At 39.7% G+C, this 9,495-nt stretch overlaps 1 protein-coding gene across 4 annotated transcripts; it reads left to right on the top strand.

Moving 5' to 3' along the window:
* Positions 1-147: 147 nt before the first annotated feature.
* pianp (PILR alpha associated neural protein) lies at positions 148-8,944 on the top strand. Of its 4 annotated transcripts, none has more exons than XM_081389264.1 (6): positions 148-278; positions 645-697; positions 949-1,268; positions 2,843-2,921; positions 5,082-5,201; positions 6,537-8,944. In XM_081389264.1, exons 2-6 carry the CDS (start codon positions 687-689, stop codon positions 6,556-6,558), a joined length of 552 nt encoding a protein of 183 aa, XP_081245390.1. In that variant the 5' UTR covers positions 148-278; positions 645-686; the 3' UTR covers positions 6,559-8,944. The 4 variants fall into 4 exon arrangements, with proteins under 4 accessions (XP_081245390.1, XP_081245387.1, XP_081245389.1 ...); XM_081389261.1 differs by having other exon boundaries at positions 913-1,268; XM_081389262.1 differs by having other exon boundaries at positions 259-286; positions 913-1,268.
* The last annotated feature ends 551 nt before the right edge of the window (positions 8,945-9,495 follow it).

Genomic DNA, 9,495 nt, shown 5'->3' with positions numbered 1-9,495 from the left:
TTTTCGCCTTCAAAATTCATTTATTTTCTTCTCGCTGTCTATTTAATTTCAAACCAGTTAATATGCGTAATTAGTATTTAAATCTTTCCTCCAATCCTCTCTTCCTCCCTCCCTCCTGTAGCGCTCTCTCTCTCTCTCTCTCTCTCTCTCCCTCCCTCTTCCGCACTCTATTTCTCACTCGCACAAATTCTACATGTCTCTGTCGCTACGGCAACCAATGCTTTTCCTCTCTTCCAGGCGCTAAGCCTCTCTCCCACTCCCTTCTTCAGTGGCATGAGGTAGGCATGTGAGTCCATATCTGTCTTGAGAGTGAGAATCTGCATGTTTTCAAGTGTTTGTAGATGTGTTGCCTGGGAGTCAGAGTGTGCCGTAAATCTGGATACAGATGTTGAGTTTTGTTTGATGGCTTGGGATGAGGCTTAACGTAGGGAACGCATCCACAGGTGTGTTCGCACTCGTCTGTGAGTGTTTCTCTGTTGATCTTGAGCTGCGGTGTGTGATCTGCTGGTTTGGTTCTTAATGACCTGTGTGTTTTTATTTGTGTTGCCTACAGCCATCTGTTTATGGTCTTTTAGTCAGTGTCAAGACTGAAACCTCTCCCTTCCAGCTCTCTTTCTCCTCTCTTTTTGTCATTCTCATTTCAGAGATGATCGGAGCAGCGAGGAGCCAGTGAACAGGCAGAAGCGATGGAGCGATGGTAAGCGCCGAACAGACTGTTTTGGTTGCACTGTGCTCTCAGATCTGACCAATTAGTTTCCTGCAGCCCGTTGGGTTGCATCAGCTTCTGCTTTATGTCTCTTTCCATCTGTGCACGGTTCACACCTCTCAGTTATGTGTTTTTTCCGATCTCTAGCCTTTCCTTTTCAATCCCTCCTTCCGTCTTTTCGTTGCTTTGTCTCTCCTTCCCCCTAGCTCCATCACTCCCCACATTGGATTCCTTCCCCTTAGGAGCTTCCTGCTGGTCACTGTAATTTTTTGCACTGCCACCGGTGACACAGATGACAGAAAGTGGGAGGAGTTGGGCGAAATGCAGATGCCAGTCACCGCGCAGGCCAGCACCACTCAGCTCTGGGCGGTGGACTGGGGTCCCACGCAGCCCCTGGAGGACGAAACCCATCACGTCCTGTCCAGCCTGGAGACGGAGAGTCTGAGGGTGACCCCGTCCCAGGACTGGACGCATCATCGGAGTGCGGCCACCAATCAGACGCAGCGCCCAACTACTGGAGAGAGGGACACGATAGAGACAGAGGAGCCGGACACCAAGGAAGGTTGGTATCCGTGAAATTAGTTCTTTATCTGAGAGCTGCATTGCCAACAGGGATCTGGGCTCATGCTGGTTCCTCAAAGTAGCAAATCTGCGCTTGAGGAGAGCTTAGATTTCTCGCCCATTGTGCAGAAGGCAGGCATAAATCCAATCAATACAATTTTACCTGATTATGACACTCTGCCCACTCTTTTCGCCCCCACATACCTCTCCTGAAAACGGCTTCTTGTTGCTTTCCCTCAAACGTCTTTCTTCACGTTCTTCTACATCTCTATTTCTTTTTATTACTTTTTTTATAGGGTTGTGGGACATTCGAAATTTAATGACTTTTGAAATTCTAGTGTAATTCTTGAATTTGAATTGAGGTAGCAAACAGAATTTACTTTTATGCATTTGACAATGTTTTTTTAAAAGCGATTTACAATGCATTGAGAGTATATTTTATATTAGTTTATACACTGCCTGGAAGTTGAAACCATGCAATCACCACGCTTTACTCTTTGGGGAGTGTATTGCTAACTGTTATTCAAATTAGAACTTAAGGAATAATATTCATACAAATGCTATTAGGTGTACTTTATGAGTTGATGACATCATACCCACAAGATTACCTTTTAGATTAGATGGTGTCAATTTTTGATGCTTGAAATTCAATCAATAGACCTTATTCAGAGCAGCGCCATGACAGGTATGAAAGCGAGGCTGTGAGGGTGTTTTCAATGGCATCCGCTGTACAAAGCTCCTAGATCACTTATAATTTTCCACAACTCATATTGCCTGGAGTTTTTTGTCTACTATAATTTCTCGGAAAGATATTTTTGCTGTGTTTTGTCAGTAGAACAACCCAACCCAGAAAAACGCATTGGATAACAGTACAACTCACTGAAGAGATGTATGTCTATCCCTCACAGCCTCGCTTTCATTCCCGTTAAAAATCAAAGATGGCGCTGCTGTGAATAAGGTCTAAAGAATTTCCATATATAGATTTTTGTATTTTATTTAATATTTCATTTATCTATGTATTTATACACATAATTTATATATAATTATACTATATTAAATATATTTATTTATTAAATGACATGTATAATGCATGCAATAATTAAATTGTATTTATTTATTTATTTATTTTAAATGGACCATTATGGAAGAGAACTTTATTTTTTTCCATTTCCAAAATGAACATTTATCCTCAAGTCTCCAAAATGGCACCAAAGACATATATTTTTTCAATGATATAACTAAATATTCAAGATTTTGTGGGACCAAATGTAAATGTTTAGGAATCGGTCACTAAAAATCCATATTTGTTGGCCACGACTCTGAACATTGGAGGGAACATGTCCCCTTCCATGCCTATTTTTTAACCTATTTCTCTAGCTCATTGTGTAACTGTGTTGAATTTCTTTGCATTGCAATTCAGCATGTCCTCATCCATTCATTCCAATTCAAAGTATAATTCAGCATCACATGGGTCCAAATCAATTGAAAACCACTCAAATTGAAAGGGAGCCAATTCTTCTGTAGTACTGCTCACTCCGTCTGATTATTCTTTTCCTGTGCCATTTCTTTCTTCAGTGGACCCACAGTTTTATGTGACGGTGACAATTTCATCTCTGCTGATTCTTACTGCGGTCATCATCTCTGCTAAACTCTGGTGAGACGTTTCAACACTCCTCTGCTTGCACGGTTCTGTCATACATCCCCTGAGACAGCTTGCTGCCCTGTGTGTGTGTGTGTGTGTGTGTGTGTGTGTGTGTGTGTGTGTGTGTGTGTGTGTGTGTGTGTGTGTGTGTGTGTGTGTGTGTGTGTGACTGACTGAACAGTCAGTGTGTCATAATGGGTTCACACAACAGATTTCCACAAACTTTCAGTCAAGGGTTCTGCTGTTCAGTAAGACTTCCCTGCATGCAGAACTGTTAAAAATGTCATTTATGGATATTCTAACTCTGCAGACACTAACAGTGTGGACACCTTACAGTGTTTTATTGTGCTGGTTTAATTAGAAATGTAGCCGGGAGCGTTGGGGGACATCAGGCACAGGAATGCATTTGTACTTACTCGGACGGCAGCATTCAATCGCATAGGCGATCATTAAAATGATATAGAGAGCTGAGGAATGGCCCATATCATCCTGAGAGTAACTATAAACACGGGGTGACAGGTTATGAGTGTGATTTATTACTACCTGCCTTAGTTTATGCTAGAATGTTCCCCTTGCTGAATTCAGTTCCATTGAAACGTGTCAAAAACTTCAGCCAGCACACTTGCATGGCAATTCGTAACTATTTTACATTTTGGCAAATTGGTGGCTAATTTGTATGAATACGTTTCCGTATGGTCTGCATAGGCACAACGTATACTTTAGGTTTTTGCGTACGCTAGGGTTTGTACAACATCAATTTTTATTATATATACAGCATTATACATGTAGTCTACTTTTTTTTTCTAACCGCACAACATTTTTTATTGCTTATTACTTATGGAGAGAAACAGTTCAGACATTGTACACTAGGGAACTTGTGTGTATGCATGTTTCAAATGTCTGTGAGTGCTATTGTACTTTGAAAGGCTGTGCGGTCCACTGCACGCTATGTGATATAGATACAATGATAAAAAAATACCATGATATCAGTTTGCAATATCAAGCAGCAATGGACTGTTTTTGTACACCTAAAAGAACTGGAAACACCGGAAGTCTCGCAAATTCAAGTTAATGGCCGCACCAGCTCGTATCAGAGCGAAACGGCTTCTCAAACAAGAAAGAATGTTGGGCAGGACTTGATTTTGTCCATCCAAACTGCCCGCGAAGGGTCAAATGATTGGATTGTTGTTGGCAAATTTATGTTTGAGCATAGCCTTTATATTGATTTCATGGTGACTTTAAAAATAACAAGGTAATACTTTCCGCTTTCGGGGGTTGACCTTCGTGCTTACATCAAATAAAAAACAATTCTGTACGAATCACATCGTACAAAGAATACGAAATCGCCACCTCGTAAAATTGTTACGTTTTCTTATCAGGTTGCCTACTTTCTTTACGCTGCGGTAAAGCAAATGGTGCAGCCGTGCAGGTACTATAAATCAGACATTATGGGACTGTTTGAGAGCTTGTTTGTAAGATCGATAAAAAGGTCACATATCGCAAACTCCCGATAGGTTATGTTAGCGTGAAGCCGCCACTCACGTAGAAGATCAGACTGAGCGAGCCGGGGGGATTTTATTGCATGCACAAGCTACATCTACGTAATTAATCTCTGAATGCCGCACACTTGCCTTGAAAGACACCCTCGCGCTCGTTTAACAACCCCCCAGCCCTCCACCCGTCATCCCATCAGAGCAGAGGTGGAGTGAACTCACTCCTGTCCTGAGTCACTGCAGATAAGTGCGTGTCGGTGTGGGGTATTAATATTACGTCACACAGAGTCTGCGACACTTTGTCTTCCTCATGGTTGCCGGACAAATATGATTTTAACTGAATATTTCAGCGTCTTTCTCTCTCTCACACACTCATTCGCATACTTTAATTTCCCCTGCTCTGTTTTTTTCGCTGAAGGCAGTCTATTAAATTAAGCCAGTGAGTGAATGAACTTCCTGTCAGTAACACTGAAGTGTTTGCCTTCTATTCCTTTATATTCTTTAATCCCTCTTTTCACGCCTCTTTCTCACTTTTTCCAGTGTTCTCGAATATTTCACTGGCTGTCGTCCTAATCTCTCTCTCTCTCTCTCTCTCTCTCTCTCTCTCTCTCTCTCTCTCTCTCTCTCTCTCTCTCTCTCTCTCTCTCTCTCTCTCTCTCTCTCTCTCCTTCTCATTCAGTTACGACCGCAGTCTCTCCCAGCGTCCTCCACCTCTCTCCCTCACCATCCCTCGTTCCATAGCTCAGGAGGACAGCAGGCAGACACTGCACAGCACTCCATCCTTCTCCGACAGAGAGAGGTAGTGTGCGTATACTGTAAGCCTGTGAGACAGCCAGGGTGCCAAGACTGGTTTAGGTACTTAGTGTGTGTGTGTGTGTGTGTGTGTGTGTGTGTGTGTGTGTGTGTGTGTGTGTGTGTGTGTGTGAAAGAGGAAAAGCCAGAGTTAGCAAGAGTGGTAAGCCTGTCACTGACTGTCAAAGGGAACAACATAAATAAATAGTAAATGTTCCCAACAAAGAACACAAGTCGGGACTACACTAAATTTGACTGATTTGTTCATTTAAAATCATGTCATGGTGTCTGTGGATACTTATTAAAATGTCAAAGGCCTGGTTTCACAGACAGCTTAGATTAAACCAAGTTCAATTAGGACATTTAAGGAGCTTTTATAAACATGTCTTAGAAAAAAACATTACTGGTGTGAATCTTGAGATAAAACAATGGCACTGACATATTTTAAGATATGTCAGCAAGATGCTTTCAGTTAAAACAGCTCAAATATTAATTTTAGTTTATTTTAGGACTAAAGTTTAGGACTCTAATTTTAGGACTAGCTTAAGCCTCGTCTGTGAAACTGAGGGTAAGTTTTCAAAAAGCATCCTAAATAGTACAGAAAGAGTCTTGTTAAGACAGACTAAAAGGATTATGATAAATGTGTACGTATATAGGCAAAATGTTGTGTATTATGAATTATATTGTGACATAAAATAAATTATTAAGATTAAATTATATCATAAAATAGTATTAGATTCAAATTTGATTATTTCATGAACTCATTTAGTGAAAAATGTAAGTGGTCTAGTTGAACTTGTACTGTAGCTTATGCATATTTTGTTGGAAACAAATAAACAAATTAATATTAAGATTAAATTTATATTTGTTTCATAAACTCCTTTGGTGAAAATCTGCAAGTGGAAAACTGGCCTAATTATTTGAAGTTGATTTCTACTGTATTTTAGTTCCCACATATATTGTCAGATATAAAGAAATAACTCGTATTTATTCAATTAATTAAATTAGAATCGATTTTAATTGAAAAATGCATATACCCTGTATGCATATCATCACGGCTGATTGTGTGAAAATGAAGGTGTGTAAATAAGTGTGTTGTTAGATCAGTGGTAATGGCTTGCAATACAAAACAGCCAGTTAGGCATTGTTGTGGATGTTTTCTTCAATCGTTGTGAATATTTTAACAGGAGCGATGCAGAGAAACAGAGCGTGCCATCCATGAAATCAGACCCCTTCCTGCTGCTCTGTGCATTTCAGAATTAATCTCGCACTCGATAATAGAGTGAGACCCTTATTAATTTCATTTGCCGTGTCTTTTTCATCTCTTTACCCCTCGCTGCAGGATACCAGTGGTCAATCTTTGAAGAGCAGACTGTTCTGAGCATGATAATCAAATCCCGTGGGCATGACACAGACTTTGGTGTGAACAAATGGGCAAACCATCCGAATGTACATAAAATGCAGATTGACACATGTGGATATGTGGATGTGTAGACACTCTGATGGAGACTGTGAGGTTTTGTGGTCCAATGGCTCTTCGTTTCTGGCTGTACCTCTTTCTTCCAGTGCCGTTTGTACAGTATTATATTCATTAGCTCAACGCAGCCATTCACAAGGGCTCCGGGAATGCTATGTCCTCTACCATGAAAACAATCATTAGCTTCTGATCTTGGAATAAGCTGTGATGTATGTAGTCATTAATTTAGTAACCGGCGTGACATGCTTGCAGTGGCCTATCTCTCATGCATACGAAGGTTACAGCTGCCTACCGCTGCCTTTATCGCACTTTGTGTAGCATTTTATTTGGGCTTAATGAATGACTGCAGTTATTTTGAAGAGTTAAATATAATTTACATCATCTGTTTATAGTGTTTTGTTTAATATGGCTCTGTGTCTCATGGCAACAGCGACTGCAGCGACGTCAGCTGATAAAAACAGATATCTGGAAACACCTCTGCAGTGTTATCTTATAATTTACTCTATCTGACGGACGTTTTCGTAATTCTGACTCAACATCTGTTGAGGTGTTCGTGAAACTTAAGTAGTGTGTTGTTATACTTCTAAATCATGGCCATATATCTCTTCTCGGGGTGTTTGAGACCTTGATAGAGAGGAAATAAAAGAGTCTTTTTGGTTAGCAGAAGGCTAGCACACACCAAAATGACTGATGTGTTTGATATATTCGTGTTGAGTTTATGTAAAGCACAATTAAGGACATGTATGAAGACAAACTGAAAAACAAGCTTGGTGCTTCCATGGCATATTTAGTTTGAAAAGCAGTTAAAAAAACATGCCACACAAGTTTGTTTGATGTCTCGCTACGCTAACAACCCATGGCTAGCGAGACAGCTTGGGGATTCTTATTTATATTTATGAAACGCAACTATCAGGAGGGTTTGGGTTTTCAGACGGTTGAAATCTTTTTAAATCTGTTCTGTAGTCTGTGTGAATTGCTACTGATTTTACTTCTGTATTTTGACATATTTTATGTATGAATGAGGATATTGGCTTTCTGTTCCAGAAGGTAGCCAGACAAAATATTAAAGCTATGCGTGAATGGCTATCTGGCAAACGTTTAACATTATCCAGTAGAGTGCATCAGTGTCCGCCCAGTTTTTCAGCTGCCTTGATTACCGAAGTATTTTTACCATTAATCTTTCCCATAGTGATTTGTCAGAGTTATAAGCCATGAACCAAACCAACCAGCTATAAGCTGAATTACAACATGACAAACTTTGAGTTGAAGCAAACCATTTGAAAACTGGACAAAAAGACCAATTGAATTGGCACAAGACTGCATTCTTAATAGCTTTAATGAAGCATTGCCGATGACATAATTGAACTAAAAATGATGGAGATTGATTTAAATATGTTGAGTAATATATATTGAAACTATATTTGAAGTTCATTCATATATTATGCATACAAATATTTAAGTAATTTGAGAGCATAGGGAGACTGTCAATCGCAGTGTTTAATGTGAGTGGGCGGCCGCTGAATTATTCTTTTGGAGTGATTTGCTTGTTGCGACTGATTAGTGAAATTTTCTGTACAGCATCATGGGTAATGTAGCTTTTCACCATGCATTCAGACGTTCAACATGATTATTAAAAAAAAAGTTTAAATAATGCGGACTGATGGCTTCAACAGAAGCATATACCATCGATTAACAACCTCATTGCTTACATTAGGTCTTTCTAATGGTTTATAAGTTATCGTTAATAATCAGTTCCCCTATGGAGAAACTGAATGGTATTTTTACTTCTGGAACCCAACTGTAGCTCTCTGTAACCTGTGCGTTTCAGAGGAAGAGCAAGTTTTTACTTTTTATTCAAGATTCAAAGACAAACGGTTCTTTTCTTTAGAATATGCACTGATGAATTATTCACAATATGATGAAGAACAAAACATGATCAGTTTTGATTTATATTGATACATATTGACTTTAAACCAGAAGAAATCCTTCTTTAAGCTGTATTTTTCAAGGAAATCATAATTATCCCCTCTCAAATCACCACGTAACTCATGAAAAACACTAAATGGCTAAAGGAAGAGAATAAGAAACTAATGTGCCATTATAGATTATGGGCACAGCAGATTGAATTCTCAATTGTTCACATCATGCACAAGAAGCTACACTATGTGAGATATGTTTAGAGGTTTCACATCATTTATGTAGCACTGCCTTAAATATGTGGTTCATTGTACTGTGAAGTCAATAAAAAGCCATCTCTGGTGTTTTAAAACGTGTTTCTGTGGCATGGTTTTTGAAAGGACTTCCTATTTGACAGTGACTCATACAATCACGCACAGCAAACAGTCAGGCCAAAGGGACACCGGGAGGATTCATTAGCCATTGCACAACAACAAAACACCAGGACACAAAAACACACGCTCACACGTTCACCTCAGACGCACACACACTGTATGTAAACTGCAAGAGTTCACAGCTCAGAGCTGAGAGACTGAGAAACACTGAACCTCAGTCACGCTGACTGAAATTAACACCACTATTTATAGAGAGAAAAAAAAGAGAAGATTTGTGCTTAAAAAAGGATCATAGATTTTGAGGTGGATGGATTTTTACAGACACAAAAGAGAGAGGAGGCAGGGGTTAATGTAAAAGTAGATCATCACTCTCCGCTTTTTATTGTTCTCCTCATTTCTGAGTGGCTACCACAAGTTAATCGCTACCATTACAGACCATTATGCAGAACAGAGAAAGAAACATTGCTTTAGTCAGCCTTTATGGCTGGATAAATGGCATTTCGCATAACACACTGGTGGGAAGAGTGTATGTG

Source organism: Scardinius erythrophthalmus (genome assembly GCF_964197995.2).
Source record: "Scardinius erythrophthalmus genome assembly, chromosome: 16".
NCBI classification, from domain to species: domain Eukaryota; kingdom Metazoa; phylum Chordata; class Actinopteri; order Cypriniformes; family Leuciscidae; genus Scardinius; species Scardinius erythrophthalmus.
Note: the sequence above shows the minus strand (reverse complement) of the source record. Positions and strands in the feature narration are given on the sequence as shown.

Coding starts and splice junctions, on each gene's coding strand:
- pianp (XM_081389261.1), top strand. Junction 1,269..2,842: donor GGAGCCGGACACCAAGGAAG/GTTGGTATCCGT, acceptor TTCTTTCTTCAG/TGGACCCACAGTTTTATGTG. Junction 2,922..5,081: donor ATCATCTCTGCTAAACTCTG/GTGAGACGTTTC, acceptor CTTCTCATTCAG/TTACGACCGCAGTCTCTCCC.